This window comes from Dromaius novaehollandiae, chromosome 19 (genome assembly GCF_036370855.1).
Source record: "Dromaius novaehollandiae isolate bDroNov1 chromosome 19, bDroNov1.hap1, whole genome shotgun sequence".
In the NCBI taxonomy this organism is placed as follows: Eukaryota; Metazoa; Chordata; class Aves; order Casuariiformes; family Dromaiidae; genus Dromaius; species Dromaius novaehollandiae.
In genome coordinates, this window is record NC_088116.1 from 7,157,578 (window position 1) to 7,184,091 (window position 26,514).

A 26,514-nucleotide genomic window follows, 5' to 3' on the forward strand; every position below is an offset into this window, starting at 1 on the left:
CAAGCCTTGGAGCCCACCACTGTTCACTAAGGTGATAAACTGAATGCTGAAGACTAGGCCTAAGGAATGCAAGGTATTAAGTAACTGACAAAAGTAAAGCACAGAACATAACAGTTTATTGGGTAAAAAGGACAGCAACTTCAGTTGTACACTTCAGTGAAATTAAAAATAAATAACTGATTTCAGAATCAAATATTTGAATAGTTGTTAATATTTTGAGTGGCCGTGTTTACCAAACGGGTGTTTCTAGTTACAGTAGAGTAACTTCCATTGCTGTGAAAATCCACTAGAGCTAAGAAAAGACTGCTTTCAGGTGGACTTCTTCAAAGTTATTCCATGGGGCAATACTACTCATGACGATCACCACTGATGGCAGCAGATCCGATTCAGCCTTTAAGGGACGACATTCCAGCTCGCATAATTTCATCAACCAAGAGAATATTGCTAGCAATCACCGTGCTAGAAATATTAAACAAAGACTGTTAGAACATCCATTTTGATACAGTTCCTCTAAAAAAAATAAAGTCAGCTTCCTCTCAACATAACTTGATCCCAAATTACTGCATCAGCTTTGATGATCAAACTCCCATTACTATTTGAAGTGAAATCATTGTAACATTTACCATGAATGAAGCAGTTGCTTTTTAACATTGTAATTATCCCAAATCCCAGCTGCTGCAGCTACCATTGGTTCACCTGGGGAAGAGACAAAACAATCTTTAAGTAATCAATAACTGGTTTACTTCAAACTATGACCTGCTAACATCTGATGTACTTGCTGCAAACATGAAGTGTCACTCTGTGCTTCATCTTCACACAAAAATTAAGCAGAATGCATAATATATATATATATAAATAATTACAGTACACACAGACTGACTGCAACAACAGTACATCCTACTGAAGTATTTTGCTTCATTTTTCATGCAGAAAGCTATGCCTGACTTTAATAACTGCAATTTTATGTTTCATTGAAAGCAGCAAGAATTACTTGTTGAACAGCTTCCAAATGATTACACGGAGCTGAACCAGACAGGTTTGCCTTCTTTGAACAACACTCGTGTCACTCAGAAGCATTATTTGCCCATTTTGGAGTTACTGCCAAACTGCTTTTACTAGACCATCCTATATTTTGGAAAGGTTCCTACCGGTGTTCAGATCAACTCCAGTAAGTTGCCCTGATTCTGCATGTTCTGTCTGAACCTTCACTAGTGTTTCTTGGGGATCGTAACCAGAGTTCTGAGCGAGAACCTTTGGGAGAACAAAGACATTACTTTATGTTGTTAATCTGAAGTGGACTCCTGCAGAGAAAGCTGTGTTTTAGAGTGCTTTAAAGCCACTTCATTCAGGAGTTCCTTATACCTTAGGAATGATGAGAAGAGCATCAGCAAAAGCTTGAACTCCGAGCTGGGCTCTTCCTTTGACATTAGGTTTATGCTTAACAAGAGCATTAGCTACTGCTACTTCTAGTGCACCTGCTCCTGGAACCACACATCCTGTAAGAGAAAAGATATAATTGAGAAACTTTACTATTTCTACAGTAGTTTGATCTCTTCCTTCATCCCCAAGAAGACACTGTGTAACTGATCAGCTACTTACTAAAACTATGTTATCAACCACTTAAAATATACCACTATTAAAGAACAGTAACTAACACTTCACATGGAAATATATATAGTTTGCTTTATGACTGTGTCAGCTACCAGTTAAGCCAATAAAAATTCAGCCATTTTGAGATGAATTTCAGCAGAACTCCAAGTCCTTAACATGGATAAGCAGAGTAGAGACTTACCATCCTCGATAGCATTTTTAACAGCACGTAGACCATCTCTTACTGCATCCTTGATTTGTGTGAGTGTATGCTTATTTGGTCCCCTGATCAACAGGGTAACAGAGCGAGGGTTGTCACATTTCTCAATAAAGGTATATTTCTCTTCACCCTACAGAGTCAGGTACTTGGTGTCATACATTTGCTTAATCAACATATGCACATAAAATTAAAAAATAAAAATAAAAAAAGAACAGACTTTCAGATTTAGTTCTGAAGCAACAGGTTTCCAAGAAGTGATGACAAACTAAGATACATGTATTTCTTTATCCACACAAAAGCTATGTACATTAAGTGCCTAAAAGCATAATATGGAAATAACAATAGGAAAGTTATGACAAGAGCAAATATCTAGGCAGATGTTTACATACAAGTGGACACTAGGATGCGAAATGCTGCTAGTCTTTATTCCTACTCCAGTATTTCTCTTAAAACACATAACAGAACAACTCCTTGCACAGACACGGCAAGACAAAAGAAGAGTAACACCAAGAGAGATCTACAACAGCATATTTAACTTGACTCCAGTTGAAAGTTCCCAGTCATACTTACCAATGTATACTCATAGACAAGCCCTGCGTGTCCCAGACATTCAGGAGTGAGATCCTCTACAGAGTTCATAGCAGTACCACCACATGCAAGGGTCAGTCTGAAAGTATTTATACAGGTTAACGTTTGTTTTAAACTAAGCAAAATCTCAAGTCACTGAAGTAGCCCATTATGAATAACCGCGTTTCAGCGCACGGAATATGATACTTGTTAGGCTTGGATCAGTTTGTTTCTATTTACTAAAGAGCTCTTCACAAAAATCAGCCTGTAGAATTAGACCTCTTCTACATGTGTCTAGATTTGAAGCTTATTGATAGCTCAAACTCCACTTAAGTGTGCTGAACAGATGTTTCCATGATTTATACTAAACTACCTGGTATTACTCTAGTAAGAGCTAATAGATTGAAGTAGACTCTTAAATTAGTGTGAGTCCTTAAAGGTGGATTCAAGCCAGACCTGATTCACTGTGTGAGTTTGGAACAGCAAGTTATTTACTCTCTCTCCCCAGGAACTGACCTTTCCATGTTTCTCCTTTTAGCTCTGCGCAAAGCAACTATTCCTTCTTTTGCAAGTGCATCCAAGGAAAATGGGTCAATTCCCTAGAAACAAGGCAAGTGACTGTCAGGAAGAAGAAAACGCTAAGAAAAAACACTCTCCCAGTCTGAAACTAACGGGTAAATTCTTTCTCAATGCTTCAAAAAACAACAAACAAACAAACAAAAAACCCAACCCCAAACCCAAACTCCTCCTCAAACTTGAATAGAGACTACATATATATATATTTTTTGTAAGTACATCAGCTGAAATTCAATTATTTTTGCCTGATGAACAGCACAAAAATGAATCGAACAGCATGCAGCTTCCCAAGAAGGCCAACATCTCAAATTCATTTTCTAGTTAGTTATTATACCTATTCATCTCACCTTCTGGTTGATCACAATAAATCCTTTATCTGAATCGCCACATACTCTTTTTTTCAAGTCTATGATTTTGTTCACTCTGTCTTCAATGAACTTTCTTTCTGCTTTTACAAGCTTCTCTCTTTCTTCTGCACTTTTATAGAAGAATCCAGAGCTCACCTCTCTGAGGGGTAGGGAGAATCAAAACAGTAACTACTTGTCCTCTGTGCTGCAGAAATAAACTTAAAAGCAGATTAAGGACTGCCTAAGGAATTCTTGCAGCAAGATTCTAACACGTTATATATAACATCCTCCCCCTCGCCCCATTCAGAGATTTTTCAGTGCAAAAAATAAGTAACACATTTGTAACAGAGAACTCCAAAGCACATTCCTATATTCACTCTACAGTATAACATTATACCCGAGGAAAGGACTTCCAACCATCTTTCAGTGAGACAACAAAAGAAACACTGTGGAGCTATGCCTCAAACTGACATTTACAGTCAGTTTTATCTGAGTCAGTTTTATCTGAGTCATCAGCTTTCCTCTTCCAGGAAAGGACTGCAGAGAGAGTATCAGTTCTTCCATTCCACCTTCTACACTACCTGCTGCCTTGCTCTAGAATAGATTCCATGCAGCGCTTCAATACTTATTTAAGTACACCTTAAAAAAAAAAGTTTTGAAAGACAGGAGTATTTTCTGCTCCTGGCCTTTCTGCTGTATACTTACGTTTTCTCATATTCTAGAGATACATTGCAAGTAAGAACATAAGCATCTTCCACTCTTTTCTTCATGTCAGGATGACGAGCACCATGATCCAAAACTAGTCCCCTAATCAGCCTGAGAAAGTAAAAGACATTTTGTATGTCAACACACAGAAAATATGCATTTCATGACAGTACAGACTAGTTGCAGACAATTGATGGTGCAACTAGTCAAACATGAATTGCCAATATACTCATGTTAGAGGTACACAGAGATCATGTATCCCACTTCCATGGGCATGCCCATTTTCATGCAAAAAGCATACCAATCAGAGTGTGAAAAAGGAATATGCTCTTGCATAGTGTCTGACTGCATTAGCTACTGAGGAAAGCTAAGGCAGAATTCGTCCATGCCACTGAGGTACAGTCAAGAACCTACAGATTTTTCAACTAAATTAACTACAATCCAGTTTTCATTTACCTAATGCATATTTTGTACTTGTAATGAACAAATATAAGACATAACCATGCCAGGAAAGCATTACTACTGAAAAAATAATATATAGCATTGTTATAAAGCAAATAAGCAGCGTCATCCACTGCTATTCAAGGAGTCTCTTGTCAGGGAATCAGGTTTAGTGACTGGGGAACTTCTGCCCTCTAGGATCAGCCCTGAGTTATCATCTTTTTGCCTTCCTTTCACCCCTTTTCTAACGATTTTAGGTGATGGTAGCTTTATCAAGACACCCAAGCTCTCCTTTGGGGGGGGGGGGGGGAGGGGAACATCCAAGCTATACAAATTTCAGGCAACCATTAAACTGAAGTTCAAGGATATTTGTTTCATTCTTACGTTGTGTCAGTTTCAGATTTGTGCTTCATCTCCATGATCTCTACCATGTAGAGATCAATGGGTTCATCTGGTTTCCTGATTGCCAAAATAGAATCTACTACAGCCTGCAATAAAACACACACATGCATTAGTCTTCCACAGGGTATGGTCATATCTTTCCATCCACCTTTCCCCCCAAGCAATAGTCAGAACAGTTTAAAGCCTGGACCTCTTCACACAAAAATGGACAGACAACACATGTGCACTTGCCTCTGTTAAGACATCAGCAAGCTCAGTGTGAACTTTAGTACGGAGGGATGTTCTGGCAACATCTATAAGGGTCTCCCTGTCCATTTCCTTGGTTACTTTGACTTGCTCCAAAACTTCAAGTGCTTTTTCCTTTGCAATCTCAAATCCTTCTGCTACTATTCTGGGGTGCAAGCCCTAATGCAAGAAAAGCAGATAAATCATTAGCCAGTAGAACACGAAATGGTATTTTTCACAAGTGGAACCTGTGATTTCAGCATTGCATCCAATGTTGATACACAGGAAATCTGCATACAGAGGCGAGAGAGTGTACTGTCCTTCTGAATACATATAAAAGGAATGTCAATCCTTCCAATGCAGAGGAAAAGCACAGATTATTCTAGCACAGAATTAAAACCAAGGGAACTACAAAGCACACTTGGGTGTTCACTGTGCAACAGGAATGCCTATTCTGCAGTTTATACTGTCCAATATATTAAGATCACAGAGGATCTCTCTGTTAACATGCAAGCAAGAAGACTATTTAAACTCAAACAGAATAGCCAGAAATAGCAGCAGGCATCAGATGTAACCTTATTAAAGGTGATAATATCCACAGTAAGTGGTTTTGATTTAGAACAAGTCTTAGGTCTTCAACTTTAGCTTGTCTTTGTTTTACAAATTCTGCAATGTACTCATTTTATAAGTAGAAACATACACTCACTTTCATGTTTGATTTATAAATATTACCATTAAACAAAGCAAAAGTTGAATGGTCTCAGATAAAGCTCTTCATTCATTACTATCTATGAAGGAATTATCGCATACATACCTCAGAAATATAGAGATCTGCCTGCTTTAGGAGTTCTCCAATGATCAACACATTTGAAGTGGTACCATCTCCAGTGACATCATCCTGTGCTGTTGCTACTTTTGCTATCAAGGAGGCTGTTGGGTGTTGTATTTGCTAAACAAAAGCAAGAAACTGAGTAATAAACCTTGCTATGGAAAGTAACTACTCTGAAATCAGCTAGAACAAAATATTTAAAGACTAGTTGAATTTTTGTGATTTATGTCAAATCAGAAGGATTCAAACAAGTTAAAAATAAAACAAACCAAAAAAAAACCCACTTTAAAAATAAGTCTCTTGTATCAATGCATGTAACACTAAATTTTCTACCCCCAGACTGTGCATCTAAACAGAACAATGCTGAATGCTTATATCCGAGCTAGTCCTGCCCTCATTATGAACAGTACTTCACTTGACAGAACCTTTTTTTCCATTAGAGACCAGATATACCACTGCAACCATACTGCTTCTGACATTTAGACTAGTATGTTTAGAGCTAATTTAGGGATCTCTGCGTGCAATGCTGCACTTATCTATTAAATGCCTGCTTTATCAGTCCTTGGACAGTTTATTCTTTCTTCTGAAACTGAAGAATAATATCAGCTAGTTTGTTTCTTGTCAGTTCCTCCACTGAAATATCATGCAGTAGTACACTAGTGTTTCAGCTATAAACACAGCAGGAATATCATTCCTATCTGGCCAAAGTTCACAACCACCACATATGACCTTACTTTACTTACACAAATAGGCCTATCAATTTAAGCAACACATATATCACTTAGCATCTCCAAATGCTGACTGGAGAGTATTTCAGCATAGGTTGAAGCCTACAAACCTACAGAGCAGCAGTATCCATATTAAATGAAATTTTTGTTTAGTAACTGTACTTAAAAAAAAAAAAAAGTGAGATAAGCAAAACATGAATGGACTCATCCATGCTATTATTCATTTTTTTTATCACTCTTCTTCTTATAGTGCTACTTGTAGTTTGAAGCAACTTATTTATAAAGTTTTTCCTGTCTGCTAAACAACTGTTTATATTAATTTGAATATTTTATGCAGAAGTACAGCAGACAGTTAATTAATGAGGTGGAATACTTCACAAGGGAGGCATGGGGCGCACACAACCTAACAGCATCAGGAAATACGTCCCACTCTGGACCAGGGACATGCAGCTGACCCAGCCCCGTGACGCGCACACAGGGCTAAGGGCGGGATGGCACCACCCTTCATATAATCTTCACCCACACAGTGGAGAAACTGTGATACAACTTCAGACTTGAAGGGAAAGTGATATGAATGAACTGCATCCATCACTCAGATTTAAACATCTTTTAAGCCATGAACCTATAAAAATCTCTGCTGTCTTAGGCCAGTTCAAGTACAATAAAGGTATGCTTTTCCATAAGTAAAATAAAAGTAGCAAAAATGGTAATTCCATTAAACACATCGTATCCTTTTTAACTGCCGAATTAACATGTAAACTTTATCCAGTATTTACCAAGCAGCATCTATTTCCTGATCTTCCCCCCAAGGGACATTTCCCCTCAATGCACAGGGCCAAATACCACAGAAATGCAGGCCGGGCTCAGCAGGGGACGGAGCCCCCTTCTGCCACAGGCACCCAAAGAGAAGAGGAGCAGGTTTCAGCTTCCCTAACACTCCCCCCGGCTCCCCGAGCTCCCATCCCCCCACACGCCGTAGACAAGAACCAGCTCACCATTTCCTGCAGCAGCACGTTGCCATCTTTGGTCAGCTTGATGTCTCCAGCCCCCGACACCAGCCTGCGGGGGACACAAGGCGGGTGAGCAGGCCCCCCGGGCCCAGCCACACGTGCCCGGCCTAGGCCCCACAGCGCTCCCTCTCCATTCATTCAACCCCACCCGCCCCGCGGCCTCCGCCTTTGTTCCGCGCCACATGGCGGCGGCAGGAGCCGGGGCCCGGCCCCACGCGAGCCGCCCTCGCCCTCCTCACGCGCCCCTCGGGCCGTAACGGCCGCCCCGCGCGCTAAGGCCCGTGCAGGAACGGGGGGGGGGCCCGAGGCGCGCGGATCCCCCCCCCCCCCCCTCCGGGGCGGGCTCCCTCACATCTTCATGGTGCCCTTGGGGCCCAGGTTGGTCCGCAGCACGTCCTGGAGCCCGCGCGCCGCGCTGATGTTCACCGCGAGCGCGGCCTGGGCCCGCGCCACCTCGGCCTTGGGGTTGAGCGCCTTCACCGCCATCGCTGCCGCTGCGCCGGGCCGGCCACGGCGAGGCGACCGAGGGGGAGGGGAAGAGCAGCGGCGGCGCGCGCAGCCACGGCGGAGCCTCTCCGCCCGCCCCTTCTAGAACACTCCGGCGCGCGCGCGCGACCATTGGCCCGGGGCGCACCAGCCGCGGTCCCATTGGCTCCGGGGCCTGTCGCTCTCTCGGCTCAGTCCCGCACCGGCGGGGCCGTTGGAAACGGCCGGTTCATATGCAAATGAGCGCGGGCGCGCCCGCCGCCGTCGGCGTTAGTGAGGAACGGGCTCCCCTCACGGGTGGCGGAGCAATTAGCTGGCCCGCTGGCCCGTCGCCGCAATTAATATGCAGTTAGCCTATGAATATGAAAATAAGGCTTTTGGACGGACATAGTTGGCCGGTCGTTCATCCTGCCCCTCTCATGTGACATAGGCATCAGCCAGGTTCCCAGAACCATGAGAATAAATAATTAAACTCATCGATTTAACATTAGATCAATAGAATTAATAGTTAAACGGGCTGGATTAATAATCAGAGTGGTTCTTGGTAAGAATCCAGAGTGTTGAGGTTAATCAAAACTCTTCTTTGGTACAGAAATCCCACCTAGGCTGCGGAGGCGGGCGAGTGCGCCCTGCTCCTCTGCAGCGCGGCCACCGTGGCCGTCGCGGCCCCAAAGCCACAGCACGAGGACTGGCCTTTCATGGCTTTGAACCCTTGGCGAGTCTTTCTGCCTAAGCGCAAGGGAATGTCTCTCCCAAGGCAACGCTGAGATTTCTTGGGAGGCCTGTGGAAGAAAAACACAAACACTGTTAAAGGCAGCGCAGCCTTGAGAGCCGGTTCTTGGTGGGGTGCTGTAGAAGCATCTGGCCTGCGCGGCCGGTCAGGGCACAGTCCTTGTGGCTGTGCAGCGTAGGCTTCCTACTGGCTTTTGGGCTCCCAAAAAGAGGACGGTACATAGTTTTCCTTGAGAGGAAAGCATTTTTCTAAGGAAGTCCCCCACTCCCAACATAATCATGGCCTGTGGCCACACAGGTGTGCAGGGAAGAGCCCGGCCAAGCGGCATCCAGCGTCGCGGCAGCCGGCCGCTCCTGAGGGTGCTCACCCCCGGCGAGCAGACACCCACCAGCTGGCTCAGGCCTGGCCCCGAGCGCAGGGCTTCGGCAGCCCACCGCGGAGGCAGCGAGCAGCAGCACCATGGGTTGTTTGTGTTTCCACATCACTTCCAGCAGTAAACGCTGTGTCCACTGTTGGGTACAGTTTTGTAGCACAAGAGTTTTGGGGGACCCTGACCAAAGCGGTCAGGGAGTGAAGTGTCAAGGCAGATTGCTAACCTCACTGATTTTGGCAGGGGCCTCTGGCACCTGCTGTTCCCCCGCTTTGGGTGATGATCTCTCAGGTTTCTGGGCAAAGTGCCACCCTCTGCAGAAGTTCTCCCATGCGTGTCCTGTCAGTATGACTTGGCAGGTTTGGAGGGGACAGCTGCTAACTAATTTGCTTGGGTTTCTGATTTTTAAATGTTTTAGACAGAGCTGATGTTTGAGCATCTGAGTGGACATATACCACAAGTATGGAGCCCTTCTGTTTAGCTGAGCAGGATATATTTCTTGTAAAATATTTTAATGTTGATTCCTCGGTATAGAGAGCCAGGCTGGGCTTTTTTTTTTTTCCTTTTCTGTTGCTGTAATCATTAAAAATAAACATTAAACATTGCAAAATGCAGGAAATAACACTTTTTATTTCATAATGGGGATCTGGAACTCTCCTGTTAATGTTTATTCTTCACTTTTGTAGGGATGCCATAGGCCTGCTGCAAGTAAAATGAAACAAAACAAGAAACGCCAGTCCTGAAAGGCTGCAGTGCCAATATTTAAGGTTTCAATGCCTAGCTGTAATGCACAGTTAAAATACCTACATCCCCAGCTGTCCTCAGATTCTGCCGCCCATGGGTCACACCCAGATACTTTGCCATTCTTGCTTCTCTGTTTTGTAATTTGTTGGTCTCACTCCTTTCTCTGGGCTATTCTCAGCAGAGGGCAGCCTCGTCAAGCTCATATACGTCCAAGCAGGCACACTGCATTTTATGTTTTACCTGCTGCTCCTCTGTGACCCGTCTGGGTAGCATCCCATGGCAAGGCAGGAATTATTCGTCCTAAACACGGACAGTGCGTGGGCCTGGCTACTGTGGCGGACAGATGAGTTAACTTTTGCCTTAAACATTTCTTGGTACATAAGGTGCAAGCAAACCATAACCCCGAACAGCTGCAGCCTTTTGGATTTGGCCATTCCCCAAGCAATTTAAAGTCTGTGAGGGGAATTATTACTGTAGGAAAATAAAGCAGTAATTTTGGCAAATTTTAGTTTGAATTTTCCTTTTTTTTTGCAGAAAAGGAAATCCATTTTCAAAGAAATTCCAGTCCTTCATATAGGTTATCTCCACTTCTTGTACAAATGGGGGAGTTTCTTAAATCATGTATGAGAGTTAGGTGATGTACTTGCATTGACAGTCACACAGTGAGACTTGTGCTTTGAACTCCTGAACATCCTCTTAAAATTTGTATGCACACTTCTCTGTGCTTCTTTCCTGGCTCATATGTTTGAGGATTGCTTTTTTTTTTTATTTTGCAGCACTTTTTAGATATCAGTACAAGCTTTTCTTTATTTTTTAGTATTTTAATTGTTGTTGTTGGAACTGTTCTGCATATCTGTTTTTAACGCATAGTAAAAATACAAGGCAGATGCTTACTTGGCCTCAATTGTCCATTGAAATCCATGAAGCTATGAGAAATTACACCAGATTAGAATCTGTAGCATAATACTTAACTGAATTAAAGCTAACATGTTTGTTAAACTAAGCCAAATATAGAAGATATCCTTCATGAAATATTAAACAACAATTCTCTTAGTAAAATCATGCAGTGCTTATTTTGGCAAAAAAACCCCGCAATTCTCAGTAGAAGCAGTCTTCTTTCATCGTTATCAAGATCTATTTTGATTAAACCTTATTTACAGAAATGATTTCTAAATCTCTTCTAAAGCATACTGTCCTGACATGATAAAACTAACAAACAGGACCAGATAGAACAGCGAACCATGTCACCAGTTCTGCAGCAAGGGGGCTTGGTACCAGGTTTTCCTGATACAAGAAGTTACTAATAGATGCTTATATTGACCAATGGTTATGCAAGTGTTGACAACATTTGGAAAACAAAAACAAAAACCAAAAAGGAAGACATGGAGGAGATGCACATAAGGCTTGCGATTTTAATTAATGCACATAATTTTGAGGAGTGATACTGCCGGAACTGCAAAAGAGATCATGCATAAAATGTGACTGGTGCATTCAGTGGTGCAGAACAAGCTTTCAAGACGGATAGCAGTCATAAGACTCCTATTACAAGCAAATAAAAGCAGCTAAATCAGCAATCTGGCTTTTTTGACTTTGAACCAAATAGCCAACTTTATAGTTCTGGGTTGGCTGCCTCTAGTTTACTAACTAATGCCCACGGTGAATGTTTGTGGAGGGAAGCTCTTCTGTGGGATGCCAAAACACTAGCACAGACATGTTTTGCAATTATCTGTTGCTTTTGACAACATTTCATTTGGGGAAACAAAACAGAACCTTCTCAAAAACAGAGGTTTTATTTTTGCTTTCAAAGCCTTTGAAGACTTTTGATCTGAGATTTATTCGGTGTAATATTACAACCTCTGATACACCACTGAATAGCAGTTTAAGCCAAAATGCAATAGTGCAAATTTAATGCACCAAAACTTTCACCTGATCCACACACACAAAAAAAGACTTTCCCTGTCTTGCCTCTGATTCCGTGCAAACAGAAACTCCAGACTGTCGCTTGTCGGAGTGCCTCCGCGGCTCTCGTCCCTCGCCCTGCCGTGCTGCGCTCTATGTGAAGGGCTCTGGGGGGCTTGCTCGGACCTGTCTGTGGTTTTCCATGCCTGTAGCACGGGCTGTCTCAGTGGGGAGCAAACTCCCCGTAGTCTTGTGCACAGCGTCTCCGGTGCCAAGCCATGCCTACCGAAGCGGGGAGCGCCCCAAACCGGGCCGAATGCTCCTCCCCTGACGCAGGCGAGGTTACACCTCTCTGTCCTACGCCTGTCAGCGAACAGCTGGACTTCTCTGGTTACATGTGTGCAACGATTTAAAAAAAAAAAATCCAGGCTGGCTTACTCAGCAGGTTATAAAGAGTGATTTACAAAATGCGGCTTTCTTCCAGATCAGCCCGTGCCTTTGTATTTATGTGACTGAAGGTCTCAGCTGATCCCTTCTTTTCTTGTACAGCCAAGAGGTTTGCAGCAGCAGCAACAGCCACGGGCAGTACAATACTGTAAGTCACTGGGAATGTTTTTTTTTTTTTTTTTTAGTTTGGAAGGGGTTGGCTTTCGGCATATTCAGATCCATAATGCTTACTGTATTTTTCTAGCATAGAAAGTAAAGAGTATCTTCTGCTGGGGCTGTGACTGCACTGTTCTACAAGATGTAGCAGCAGTGAGGCACCTATTTTATAACAGGAGCATGAATGAATGATGCAATCATGCAGGGGGAAAGCATCATCATTTTATCAGGGTAGGCAAAGGGGATTGGAGGGTTGGGTATGTCAACATCCATGAGGTTTCCTCTACCCTTTTTCACCTACTTTTTCAAAGATACTTAAAGAAATTTACAGCTAGGCACTGCTGTCACATATCTGTGTATAGTTGCAAACAATCCATCTATTGATTTGCATACAGGTTGATATTACTACCTTTAAAAAATGAACAGAAAACTAAGAAGTTTGAAGCAGGCTCAGTGAGCTAACTTAAGGACTGAATCTTTCTATTCTTACACCAGCAGCCACAGAAACTCCCAATTATGGATGGATGGACTGAGCTTTTAAAGAGTAGTATTGGCAGGAATATAAATAATCAATAGTAACAATTTACTTAAATTTAACTAATTTGCTTAAATGCATCATCTTTCCTCTAAAGTGGTGCTGTTCTTGCCCACCCCAGTGCAAACTGGCACTAACATCACCGATAGCAGTGAAATGACTCAAAGCAAATGAATTCAAAGTTGGGCTTCTTGTGCAGCCCACAGCTTTCAGTGAAGTGCTCAATCTCACGTTGTTCAATGGGAAAGTGAATCAGAGTCGGAAACGCCAGAGACTGTTTGCAAAGAGTAGGCTGAGTAATCTATTTAAAGAGCTATTTTTGGTAGTATTTCATTAAAATTCACTTAATCTTAATTTTTTTCACAGCAATAAATTTGAATATAATACAAAGTAGCAGGTGGCAGCACTTCTGAGAGCTGAAATGTGGTAGCAAGTAAAGTGTAATCACAATGATGATTTTGGGATCTCATCAAGATCTCATCAAAATATACATCAGTGACAGGACACCTGGGGTTCTGAGTATCATTTATTTTTGCCTTTTGCATGAGATGTAGAAAATATTGCAGATGTTTCAGTTTTTCACAGTATGGCAAGTGCCCTTCTTTGAAGGGTCAGCAAACAGAAAAGATTTCAGTTGTTTTCCTTAAACATGTGGCCTTACATAATTGCGAGGCTTGCTTCTGTGACTCCACCCTCTCTGTTACGAAACTGAACTCTCTTGTGGAAGTGCCAGATTTTTTTCTAAGTGGCCTGCTGGTCTGTGACATTGGATTGATGAAACGCATCATCGTCTGGAGGCAGGGAGATCTTTCGGGAATTCCACTTTCTCCTTGTAATTTCCTTTTTCTCCAAGTTTATCTTAAGTTTCACCCTCTCTCTCCTCTGTCACTCTCTTCTTACAAGTCTTCTCTGGTCTCTTCTTTGCTCTTGCTTTTCCTCTTTCACATTTTCTTCTTTTTGGCATTTCCCCACACTATTCTATTAATTTCTCTGACACGTTGGAATGTTTGCTGCTTGGACGCTTTTCCAGCATGGAAATAATAGAATAGGAAGTCTTCCTTCCTATCTCAGATCCAATGGAGAAAGAGCAGAGATTTTCTACCCAAGTTTTCCAAATGGAAACAGAACTCATAATTATTGGTTGTGGGAATTCCTATTTTCTTACCATCTCACACAAACGTTGATGCATCTGAGCAAGCAGATGCTTTGTGTTTCAAAGTAATTCAGCTATCAGAAATCAGTATGTTATATCAGTGTAACACACAGGGGAGACTGGAGCATGCTTCCTCCTGTGCCTTCTTTCTTCATGTGTGAGAGTGTGTGTGTGTGTGTGTGTGTGCATGCACACGCACACTTTACTATCTCACTATCTCTCAAAAGGTAGGACATGTCTCAGAGGTGAAGTTTCCTGGTGGGTGCTGTGCCAGGATGGCCTAGTGAGAATTCTGAAAACAAGGGAAGGAGCAGAACCTCTCCTTTTCTTGCTCACACCTCCTCCCATTCCTGTTGTCCATTACTCGACACTGGTAGCCTGGCCTTATGCTCTCACCTACATTCAGGACTGGGAAAAATTTCATAAGTCACAGAAATTGGCTCGTTATCCTTTGGAAGGGCATTTGCCAACCTCTAGAGCTGATGGTGACCCCTGGGGCTCTGCAGGCAAGCGCAGAACCTGATTTCACTCCAAGTCAAATCATTGAGCTTTAACCCCTAATATTTACTTTTCCCACCAGGAAAACCCCAGCAATAGCTAAAGCTTCCTTCATAGGTCCATCTCTTTGCTCCAATATGAGCTTCCCTACCTTACAGTTCATTACAAGTTCTCAAACACATCTAATCATATGTCAGCCAAAAATGAGTCCATTTTTTTCTAGGATTTAGTTCCCAGCCATAGCAGCAAGTGGGAAGATTTTGGCAGGGACCAAGGGAGATGAGGAACTACTGATCTGTTTTGCATTTCAAAACACAATTCTTCCATTACAACCTGTCATTTTTAGGCACTACAGACCATAGCCTGAAACTCTTTTGAAGGAATTATTGCATGGAACAAAGAGAAGAAAGAGTTAATGACAACCGTGGCTTTGCAGCTGGTATCCCTGAGTTTTCCTCTGATTTGTATATATGTTCTTCAAAGTGAAGTTGGCAGCAATGGTCTCATTGTTTTAAGGAATATCCAGAAGGGAAGGGAATAAGGAAACTGTGGATCTTAGGGCGAAGGAAAAGTTGATGTCTCTTCCTCCCTCCTCCCAAAGTGTGTTTCCAGCTATAACATTTTTCTCAGAGAGAATAAACTTGTATCCAGAAATATATTTCAGGTTGTCACCAAGAAATCACATAAAAGTGCTATGTAACCACACAGTGACATTGCATGATAATGCGGTGATGTTGCAGTGTAGCCTCAGGTTAGCATGAAGCAATGTGACATCTTTACCTATTGAGGAATCAGTGTTGGAACATCATGACGCAAATGTCGTGCCATGGTGATGCAACAAGTTTGTCCAGCAGAACAAATCTTTAAAATTGGCACCAAACCCATGACTGAATTTTTCATGGACTTTATAATTTCCAGTAGGCTAGAAAAAATTAACAGCTTGCTATTTAAAAAATGTTAGTGAATTTTTTTTTTTTAATTCCGCTGCACAAATATCTAGCAAATGGCTTTCAAGACTTGCCCTGGAATCAAAGCCCTCCGCTTAGAAAATCAAAACCTTCCAGAGAAAATACAAATACACCGTTGAGGAATCAATGTCAAGTCAAGGCTAATGCAAAGTAAACTTGGAATTCAGTCACAAGTCTGTACGCTGCTAAATCTTAGCTCAGAATCAGTCTCTCACTGTTAGAGGGAGGTTTTTATGTCCATGGCTGCTTGAGAGAGATGTTTCTTTTATGTGCTGTGCTGATAGTGTATGACTGTATTTCTTTTATGTATAGTGCTATAGTCTGTGATTTATAGGAAAATAGAGAAAAACACATGCTCTTTGCTACAAATAACTCTTTAGTGAAGCTCTTAAGGATAGATCACAGTTTTACAATATGTCCTAAGGACAGTGCAAGGAACAGCTCTGTTGCACCAGGAGTAGAGACCTTACAGATTATGATTCAGTCCTTGTTTCTTCATTTCTCAGAAGAGGAGTTTGTAAAAGCACTTTTCTGGAATATCTCCTCTTACTCCGTACCCACTCTCCTTTGCTTCCTGGCACACTGAGGAGGCTGAGCTCAGGCTCAGTCCTATCTCCTTACCCCTGAACTGAATGTTCAGGAGGGCGGTGTGAGCTGGGTGGTATCTGCTCTCCCATCCTCACCCACACCTGTGACACACATGATAAGCACTGAGGAAGCTCCTGTGTCACCTTTGTAGCCTGCTGCAAAAGCCATGAGCTCGCTTAGGTTATTATGGTCATACAAAACTCAAGAACAGATAGAACATCCCTCTCAGATAGTACTGTTTCACAGCTGCCTTGGAATAGTTTTGCCTTTAAAACACGTTACATGACTTTCCTTTCTCTGTTTCTTGGCATTTCATACTTAGTACTGATTTAGTACTGACCTGTTAAATGCAGACTAACATTTATAAATATGGTTCTCAGATGTTCACCTCAGGTTTCACTCTTTAGGCACAGCGTCTTCTCTATTTATGCAGACTTTTTCTCTTACCTTTCAATGAAGGACTGGAGTATTCTCTCATACTCTGTATACATGAACATTTACAAGATGAGTATGTATGCTCTGTGTTTTTTCAGCAACTATGATAATTTTTCATAAAAATCTTTTTATCCCAATACTCACCATTTGGTGTCAAAGCACTTCATTTAGTATGAGTGTAGGATATCTTGCATGGATGTAGTGTTTTAAGAAACTCAAGGCCATAACTCCAAGGGGTCTATCTCAGGCCAGTACACTAGCCATGATAATGGTTCACATGCATGGGCATAGAGAATGATTGTCAGATCTCTGTAGGGAACTTTAAGAGCAAGAAGTGAAAAACAACAACTAATTAAGAAGGTATTGGGACTACAGCTAGACTACTTGTATGAAAACTGTCCTGGACAGTTTGCCACTGCTTTTTCTAATGAGAAATGCATTCATTTCTGCTCTGGAACAGAAGAACCCAGTTCCCCAGATCAGTTGAAATTGTCTGCAGTTTGCTGAGTTTGATCCTAAGTTTCTATTCGGTTCTTAGTCAATCCTTAGTTAAGTAGAACTGCTGTCATGTTTTGTGAAACTAAGGACTGAATAGTAGGGAAATGAAACCTTTAGGATTTAGCTCAACAATAATGGTGCAGACTTGAATAGCAGCTTTCAGTCTGAACACCCTAAAACGTTTGGACAACCACTTCTACCCATCACATTGCACAGAAAATACCATAAACTATGGTGTGCAGTATTAGCAATAGGAACAAAAGTAGAGATTCCTGTTTCCTGCTTTGACCATTAACTATTAAGCTGTGGTCTCTGAGTGAGCAGACAGAAGTGACCTCATGAGACAGCACTGGTGCTGACTATGTGTGAACCTGGGATGTCTTCTGTCTGACAGTGAGTTAGTTCAGTACCAACTAGCCCCCGTGCTCTTCCATAGCAAGATACCTAATGATCAGTTCTCCATCTGCATTGGATGTCTTGTGTATCCAGGGCATGGGAAGTTTGTCCAAAAAAGAAATGGTTTGTGGGAAGCCGTGAGTGTAAGACCTTTTACTATCAAAATTCATATGATATATACAAGGAAAATAAATTACAGTTTAGTGAGGGGAAAACGAAAGATCAAGTATATGACATACTGCTTGAAGGTATTTTTACTTCTATCCCAGAAAAAGAGAAAACCTGCTGCCCAGATTAACTAAATGAAAGCTGTGCTGAATAAGTCTAGGAGATTAGAAGAAACAACCAATCAAAAACTTCTCAAAAATTCTGGGAAATAGGATAGATTTAAAACTGTAGTTGTACCTAAATGTACAGAGTGGTAAATAGTGAAGTCCACACTGAATTCCCTTATGAAAGGGTGAATCACAAGATGAGTAGTGTAGAGAGTAAGAAAATACCTGAATAAAAGCTTGTGCTCCTCATCTGCAGAAGAGGTGCTCAACGTACTCAAGTGGGCAGATATAAAAGGGAAGAAAACAAACTTTTGTCAGGCACTGTTATGGAAAAAGTTGTGCCATGATGTTGTGAAATCTTAAGGGGTTAGGCTCCCTAAGGCCAAGACTTCACTGAGATTTATAGAAGACTAATTCCCAATGTTAATGTCCAAATCTTTTATACATTCATAGATCATTCATAGGGATCTAAACCTTCTTGATTTAGGGACAACCACTCACTGATAGGTTTAAAACAACTATGTCTACCGTGATCAAGAAAATCCTTATGTGAAAGCCAGGGTTGGGTTTCTTTTACTTTCTGGAGCAACTAATTTCACACACCAGACTTGTTCTGGTAAGAAATCAAGATCCATTCGAGCTGTGAGGGCAAGACGAGACAGAGAATTACAAGTCCTTACCATAGCTGGCAGTCTGATAGTTGGCTTAGCAAATGCCAAGCACCAACCTTGAACCCCATGTGAACATCAATAGGCCGAGCCTGCAGAGAGCAAATCAGCAGCAGAACAAAGCTCCACTGCCCACCTGTAACGTAAATTGGACATCAGTAGGCAGCAAATCAGCAACTGAGCCAGACCTGCACCACCGCTAACTGTCATTGATAAAAGCTGGCTACCAGGCTGTGCTCGGCCCTACTTGCAAGGATCAGATCAGTCACTCCAATGGCTCAAGACGGAGTGCAATACTGTGACTCACAGAAAGACTGTATCTTACCCTCTTACAGTAAAAAGGTTCCTAAAAGGATGGCGTCTCTCCTGGAGATGAAAGAAATCTTCCGCAATGCTGATGCAGTATGCTTTGACGTGGACAGTACAGTCATCAGGGAAGAAGGCATTGATGAGCTTGCGAAGTTCTGTGGAGTTGGAGATGCTGTTGCAGAGATGTATGTATATTTTTTTGCTATTTACTTCATACGAACAGTAATAAAAAATAATCATGGATAAGGTTAATCTGTGACAATAGATTTACAACAGGGATTAATTCAACTCAGTGTTTTCGGAGATTATTATAGTTTAAAAAGGATTTTAGGAATAATATGTAGCATTAATGAATAATGAGGTAACTTACTTTTTTGGAATTGTGGAGCCACTCAACAAAATTATACTGAAATAAATACTGTGAAATAAATTTCTTTCATAGGCTAAGATCAGGTCTCATCATTAAATTTGGCAGAGCACTGGCAAAACCTGATCTCTTATTATGTGATGGAGGAGAGGGGACAAATCTGATGACAATTCTTTGAGGCTGATTTTGTTTCCATTGCAATTAGTAGCAAAAATTCCATTAACTTGAGAGAACATCATCTAGCCTGCAGTTTAGGAGTTCTGGTCCCACTGGCACAGATACACTCACAAAGGGAATGAAGCAGTTTTCTTTTGTCTTCCTGGTTCCTAAAATGCAGCAACTGTCTTAAGAAATATCAGCAGTCTTCCACTGAGTTCAAAAAAACTGACAGACTACAGGCATACAAGTACTTACTGGTCTCCAGGCTCAGTAATAGCTTTTCTTTGTTAGATCACATAAATCTTTCCACGTTTTTAGTCTTTTATTTCCCATTCTCTTTATTTCTTCCCGTAATACTGCTCAACTAAGTTGGAAAAAATCATAACAGAGCACTGTCCCTTTTTGCAATCACTAGAACTGGACCTGAACTAAGTTACTAAATCTGAATCTTTGCCCGTAGTTTGAGGGGGATTTGCAATTTCGATCTAAAGTGGATAGCTCCAATCTCTATCAACCTATAACTCTCCTACAGGTAATTGCTACCAACCTTCTCAGAGCACCAAATTCCTGTACAACACAGACATAGTGTAACCTAGAACCTATAGACTCTTAACTTGTTCCTTGATATTCCTCTTCAACTAACAGTTCTTGAGAGAAGCCACAGCTTCTTATGTCACTGATTTACTCTGTTTGGATCACTATTTAGGACCCGCAGAGCTATGGGTGGCACTGTGACATTCAAGGCAGCTTTAACAGCACGACTAGGTCTCATACGTCCTTCTTACGAGCAAGTGCAAAAATTAATATCTGACCATCCACCTCAGCTAACACCAGGAATAAGGTAAGAGAAATTTCAAATGATCTAATGAAAAAGCTTTCCAAAACTACATGGTATAAATAAACAAAGTTCTTTGGCATTAGTGAGGCTGCAAGACTGTGGAGCTGATTTAGAGTCTCTTCCTAGTTGATTTTCATGTTGCATACAAAGCTCAAGTCAGGAGCTTACTATGGTCTGAGTCCATGTCGAGTAGATAAGCATCCACGTAAAAGAAAATAGTCTTACATGATAACTGGCATTTTGGCTGGCAAGCTCACATTCCAGCTCAAAGAGTGAATGGGCATGGAAAATAATCTGTTCAATCACATCCGGAAGTGATTTTTCAAGGCCAATACAACTGGAAGGTTTAATATCCAGTGCTCTGGCTTGGTCTATTCTGCAATTACAATACCTATCTCTTGCTCTCCTGTGGGCATTTGTACCTCTGGACTCTGCTTAGGGTTCAAGAGCTACTTATTCGGTACTGAAGTCACTAACAGAGTATTAAAAAATCATCAAGGGTAAACACCCACCCATGCATATTTTTTATATACATATATATATGTATATTTACATACACACACACATATATATATTTGTTCATCTTTGGGTTTGGAATAAACATCAGCTATTTCAACTGAAAATATTTTTTCCTATTCAAATTGTTTCAAACAATTGAAAATTGTTTCTTTAATATGAAATTCAGCCACAGTTCTGAGTCTAAAATATTTTTACTTCATACAGCAGTTCTTGACAACTTATATTTTCTTACATTTTCCTATATTTTTGCTTATATTTGCTTACATTTTCTCCTTGAAATGAAGCACATGCTCAGCTTTTTCTGTGGAAGGCATAGCTAGATGTAACTACAAAGGGGGCATTGTTTCCTTGTTCAGAATCACATGATTTTCCTTTTCATTCCTTCCCTTTCTTCCTCCTTCTGTGTAGCCTGCTTTAAGCCTCTACTTTTCTTTTTTAGTATTTAGCATTTCTGCTTTTATTGCTACTACTTAGCTTTGCTGCATGTTGATCTTTCTGACTGTAGAGCCAAATCCTGTAAAACTTCTGACTGCCTTCAAGTCTCATTGACATTAACTGGGTCTGAAAACTTTTCACTTCTCCTTCCATGAATTCTTTTCTGTAGCTACTGCCATCTTCTAAAGATATTATTGCTGTCCAGTGTCTTCAGGGATCCGTCTCTGAGTTGGAAATTTTCTGCACTTTGCACACATTTCAGCCCACTCTTGTATTTTGGTGCGGTGGTTGTATCTCCCCTGCATTCCTTACACTTTCTGTATGATAGATACTTTTTCTTGCTTGTTTTATACCTAACTTCATTCTGAAAAAATTCTGAACTGGATCTGCTGTTATTTGTTCAAGGGAACTAATGTGAGCAAAATGAAAACATGAGGAAAACATTTCTAGGGAGCAGTTGTTCCTGAGCAACTAAATACCTATTTGTCTCTGGATATAAGGTGGTTTTGTTAAGCTCTTTTCAAGCAAACTGTATGCACAAATATGCAAAGGAAAGAAGGAAAAGCTTCGGGCAGCAGAAAAGGATGGAGCTGGAAAGCAGCAGACATCCCAAGTAAACCGGAGTAATGCAAAATATGGACAGCCTTGCTTAGGAAAGATGTATTTTAGCCTCCTTGTTATCCCTTCAGCACACCTTGATCCTGCTAGGCACTCATGCCTGGTGATTGTTCTTTCTTCCCAGGGAGCTGGTGAACAGGCTTCATCAGCGAGGGGTCCAAGTCTTCTTGATCTCTGGGGGGTTTCAGAGCATCGTGGAGCATGTGGCCTTGCAGCTGAACATTCCAACAGCAAACGTCTTTGCCAACAGGCTGAAGTTTTACTTTAATGGTGAGATTCGCCTACTGGCTCTTTTCTCTGCTAATTAATGCTACTTTTTGAGTGCAAACTGAAGTCGGATATCGGACTACAGTGGCCTTAAAGTCAGCCAGGATCTGTGGTTGGCCATCTGTCCAGGCTACATTACTTTGTTACCAATCCAGCTAGTTCTAAGTAGGGAAATTGCAAGCTCCCCAAAAATATGAGTTCAGATCACTTTGCAGACATAAGAAATACAGCTGTGGTTACTTTTTAATTGCGAGCTGTGCCAGAAAGTTATAAGTATTATAGTTGCTGACAGCAGAGATCAATTTTCTTTTGCTCTTTCAAGTTTAAAGAGTTTATTTTGCTAATCTGCTTTTAAAGGCAAACATCAGTTTCAATGACTGAGGAATGTACGTGGACCAATGGACTTAACTTTCATACAGAATCTCTGGACCTCATGCTAGTGCAATCAAACACAACTGTGTTTAGTGAAGTTGTTTCTTTCTTAATGTTTCATACATTTTTATACATTATATTGGATGCTGCTTTTGACAGGTTTAGACCAGAATGCCTGGGAATGGATTTGTCATACTACACATATGGGGTTTCTACTTTTACATTACCACTTCAGCTTTCTGAAAATACCTCCACTAGATAAAATCCTAGTTTTTGTTACCTTCTGATTGGTTCACTAGGATGCGCTGATTGTGAGGCTTACCTGACTGCATGTAATTAGCTGTCTTCTGAAGACAAGACCATAGGCATCTATCTATCTTCATTTCCAAGGAGTTTGTTGATATCATTCCCAATACCTGGGCTTTGCTATAAACCCTCTGAAGTAATTACACATGCTGTCTATGTCTAACTTATCCTTCCACTGTGTTCTAGGAGAATATGCAGGATTTGACGAGACACAACCAACAGCTGAATCAGGAGGGAAAGGAAAAGTTATTACTCATTTGAAGGAACAGTTCCACTTTAAAAATGTAGTTATGATTGGAGATGGAGCTACAGACATGGAAGCCTGTCCACCTGCTGTAAGTATTAAAGAACTGGAATTCCCTCTGAGCAAATGCTTTGGAAAAAAAAAAGCTGTTTGAATACTCCTTAGGATTTTAAGGAAGATCTTTAGCACTTTCAGCAACCTAAACAGATCTGTGTAGGCAATTTTCTCTAGAAAGGCTGTGTCATACAAATGTTGATTTCTCTCAGTTCAGATAATCTCAGCAAGCGTCTCACTCCCTCTGAGCCAGCTGACAGGGACTAGTAGCATCATCTAAAGATAAAATGAGGATGCAGGCCATTTGTCTTTCTCTTATGCATTCATTCTGGGATATCCACATAAATATGTTCTTGCTTTCTCTTTGTGCAATTCGCAGGCCAGCTAGGTATCTTGGCATTCTCTAGATACCAGATTCTTATATTTTTGTAAACAGTCTAGCAACCAGTCTCATATCAAGCTGTTATCATTGCCTGTCTGCCTTTCCTATCTATGCCCCCACTTCAAGCACTTGCTTCTGCGCAGAGGTCTTAAACTACCAAGATCCCAGTTCTGAACATTCATAAATGGTGCTTATAGCATGAAGATCCTGCACGGATTTGGTGCACACCTACCTGATGTCAGCAGAGCAAGAGGGTTCACTGCACTGTACAGCAATGACATCTTTGAACATGGCAGCCCTGACAGGGTGAAATAACTGAAAATAATGAATAGAAAGCTTTTAAAAATGGTCATTTCACAGAGGAAGAGATCTTAATTCCACCTAATCTTTAGTGCCTTTCTCTGTATAAAAGTACTCCAATGCCCCTGCTTCACCAGTGTTGGGGGACAGATATCCTATCACATGGATATGGATTTGCACAGGAGCAAATTCTAAGGGTTACTGTTGATGTGAGTTATGACAGCAAATCCCTTAACATTAATATGTGCACCACCAATACAGCTTAATATTTGATTAATGCTTTCTATCTGAAGGCAAAAAACAAGCAGTGGAAATTTAAACAATGCACTTTCACTGCAGCTCGTTTTCTAAAACCTAGAAGTGATGATTGTTCCTGGTTAATGATTGAAAACATGGTTAATGATTGCTTCCGGTATCTATCAAATGAGGTAAACAGGGTTAAGATAAACAGTATAAGGATAATTGTGAGATGTTGCATGGATGTTCAGATGTTAACTCATTCTTGAATATTAAAAATATTCAAGAATATTAATTTATTTGCATTACAGTTACATCAGATTTTCAGTAAAGTCTTGGATATGAACAATCTTGATGTTGCAAGGTACTGAGGGGCAACTTTGCTACTGAACAAAACTTCATTAGCCGAAGTGGTGCAAAATTGAGTGTTAATGAAATTCTTGGTAATAAATGTGAAAAATAAACATGCAAAGTAAAATAGATTTCTTTGGGAGGGGAGGAATGCCATAATTTTGAAGTTCAATCTTAAAGACAAACTTAATTGCAGAAAAGCTCCATTCCTTATACAGGACTGCAGTAATATATGTGCCCATTCTTTCTTTTTGCTAGGACTGCTTCATTGGATTTGGAGGGAATGTAATCAGGAAGCAAGTAAAGGAGAAAGCTAAATGGTACATTACTCACTTTGATGAACTGCTAAAGGAACTGGAAGAACGATAAATTATACAGTAAAATAATATATTTAACAACTATAAATACAATGCAATTAAACATATATTTGTTTGCAAAGGTGTGTTCTGGATTTTTTAAATGATTCTGGGTGATGATCATCTTCTCTTTCTGACCTGGAATTCGTGTTGCAAATGTTCCCATGCTACTCAAATATTTTGTAATGAAAGTGCTAAGTTTTTTTAAAAACATCTTTCTCAAGGTGGAAGAGGTCAGTTGATTATTCACTCACTAGTGAACACCCGAGGCAGGAATTCATCAATAAGTTATTAACCAGGGACCAATCCATTAATGTGTTATTAATAGATACCTATTGCTTCAAAATCATTGAAGCTAATACCCATATTTATTTGGGGTAGGAAAAGAAGAATAAGGGGACCATAGGAGAGAAGTTTGTGTAAGCAATCAAAATAATAATAATAAAGTCTTATGAAATAAAACAATATGGTAAGTGCTACTCCAAAGAATCTCAGAACTAGGTTAAACAGTGAATAGATAGGTAAGAAGTATACTTTTCCTTATTACTTAGCATCTCTGCTTTCATTAAAAGGGGGCTATAGGAGAACCTGAGATGTGATCTGTTACTCAACATCAGTGTTACTCAACCTGCAGTTTCAAAGACATGAGGTGCATGCAAACCTTTCATCATTCATCAGTATCCAGGAAGCATATTTTAAAGCTAGTGATATGGTGCTTCCAATATCTCATTAAAATATTTACAAGTCCCAAACTGTGATTTTGTAAAACAGTCACACTGTTTACTTAAGTGTTTTATTTATTTAACAATCCCTGCCCTGTCAACCTGTAACTCGATAGAAGCTGATTCATCTATCTTTACAAACAAATGGTCTACTGATTAAGAAAACATTGGGAAACACTAATGTAGTCTCTTTCTTTGCCTCAAGTGTGGGTCAATTACCCTTAAACTGTTTGTGCCAGAAATACGCCTAACCTGTTCTAAACAAGTATTTCTCTGAGCTCCAACTAACAAATCCTGGCTTCTTAATGGTTTCTCTTTTGTGGCTGCACTGTCTGATGCAAGAGAGACCTTACACAGCACTCACTTGGCAAATGCTGCCTCTTTGGCAGCAAGTCACTGAAAACGCTTTCGAGTGTGTTTTTTTAACCAGCTTTGCTGAAGTAATATGGTACTTCTATCAAGACTTTTATTACTCAGACATGCTTATAAGAATGTCACCTGAGATAATGTAAAAAGCTTTACTAACATCAAAGTTTGTCATCTCTTTCACGTCTTCCCATCTACATAACTTGTTACCATCATAGGAGAAAGATAGGTTTATATGACATAATTTGTCCTGGGGGGGAAAAAAAAAAAATCTATCCTGGCTCTTATCTTCTGGGTGCTTACAAATAGTTCCAGTATTTTTCTGGAAACTGAGGATTAGGTTGAGTGCTGTAATTCTCAGGTTCTTCTCTTCTGTCCCAACACACCTTTTACAGATAGGAAGAGAAAAAACTATATGCCTGTTTTCCAGAACTTCACAGTCTCCACAGGATAATCACTATTGGTTTACACAACTTGCACTTCATTTCCTTAATTTAGTAAGATTAAATCAAGGTGAAATGAAAGAACTCTTGTTCAACTGTTTGAGCATCACCAACAAGTAAAACAAATACTGCTTCTGTCCATTCTGCTAAATCATCAGAGAAGATATGGGTAAAACAAGCATTAACAATGCCTCACAGATAGTGATGAATGGCAGTTCTCAAGGAGGCCATCTAATGTTTTTGGCAGAAACAGAGACAATAATAATTTCTTGAAGTTACACCATCATAAAACTATTTAAATTCTAAGGAAGCAGAATGGTTAAAAGAAAACAAATTCAGACATAAACTTTTGATGGCTTCTTAGACAAATGCATACATAT

At 40.7% G+C, this 26,514-nt stretch overlaps 2 protein-coding genes and 2 non-coding genes across 6 annotated transcripts; 1 reads left to right on the forward strand and 3 right to left on the reverse strand.

Annotated features, from left to right (window-relative positions):
• Window positions 1-94: 94 nt before the first annotated feature.
• LOC112987328 (T-complex protein 1 subunit zeta) lies at window positions 95-8,229 on the reverse strand. Its single transcript, XM_026107178.2, has 14 exons — window positions 7,993-8,229; window positions 7,626-7,689; window positions 5,888-6,022; window positions 5,080-5,253; window positions 4,831-4,934; window positions 4,006-4,116; window positions 3,301-3,460; window positions 2,894-2,976; window positions 2,381-2,477; window positions 1,793-1,940; window positions 1,363-1,496; window positions 1,149-1,251; window positions 624-696; window positions 95-459 (listed from the first exon to the last, which is right to left on the reverse strand). Exons 1-14 carry the CDS (start codon window positions 8,124-8,126, stop codon window positions 387-389), a joined length of 1,593 nt encoding a protein of 530 aa, XP_025962963.1. The 5' UTR covers window positions 8,127-8,229; the 3' UTR covers window positions 95-386.
• LOC112987432 (small nucleolar RNA SNORA15) lies at window positions 4,259-4,394 on the reverse strand. The gene has a single exon (XR_003260268.2). It is a non-coding gene; the product is annotated as a small nucleolar RNA SNORA15 (small nucleolar RNA).
• On the reverse strand, window positions 5,382-5,513 carry LOC112987433 (small nucleolar RNA SNORA22). Its single transcript, XR_003260269.1, has one exon. It is a non-coding gene; the product is annotated as a small nucleolar RNA SNORA22 (small nucleolar RNA).
• On the forward strand, window positions 7,633-24,685 carry PSPH (phosphoserine phosphatase). Of its 3 annotated transcripts, none has more exons than XM_026107183.2 (6): window positions 7,633-7,709; window positions 18,825-18,983; window positions 20,031-20,165; window positions 21,859-22,004; window positions 22,866-23,014; window positions 24,506-24,685. In XM_026107183.2, exons 1-6 carry the CDS (start codon window positions 7,666-7,668, stop codon window positions 24,614-24,616), a joined length of 744 nt encoding a protein of 247 aa, XP_025962968.1. In that variant the 5' UTR covers window positions 7,633-7,665; the 3' UTR covers window positions 24,617-24,685. The 3 variants fall into 3 exon arrangements, with proteins under 3 accessions (XP_025962968.1, XP_025962969.1, XP_025962966.2); XM_026107184.2 differs by lacking the exon at window positions 7,633-7,709 and adding an exon at window positions 12,189-12,467; XM_026107181.2 differs by lacking the exon at window positions 7,633-7,709 and having other exon boundaries at window positions 18,744-18,983.
• Window positions 24,686-26,514: the final 1,829 nt, after the last annotated feature.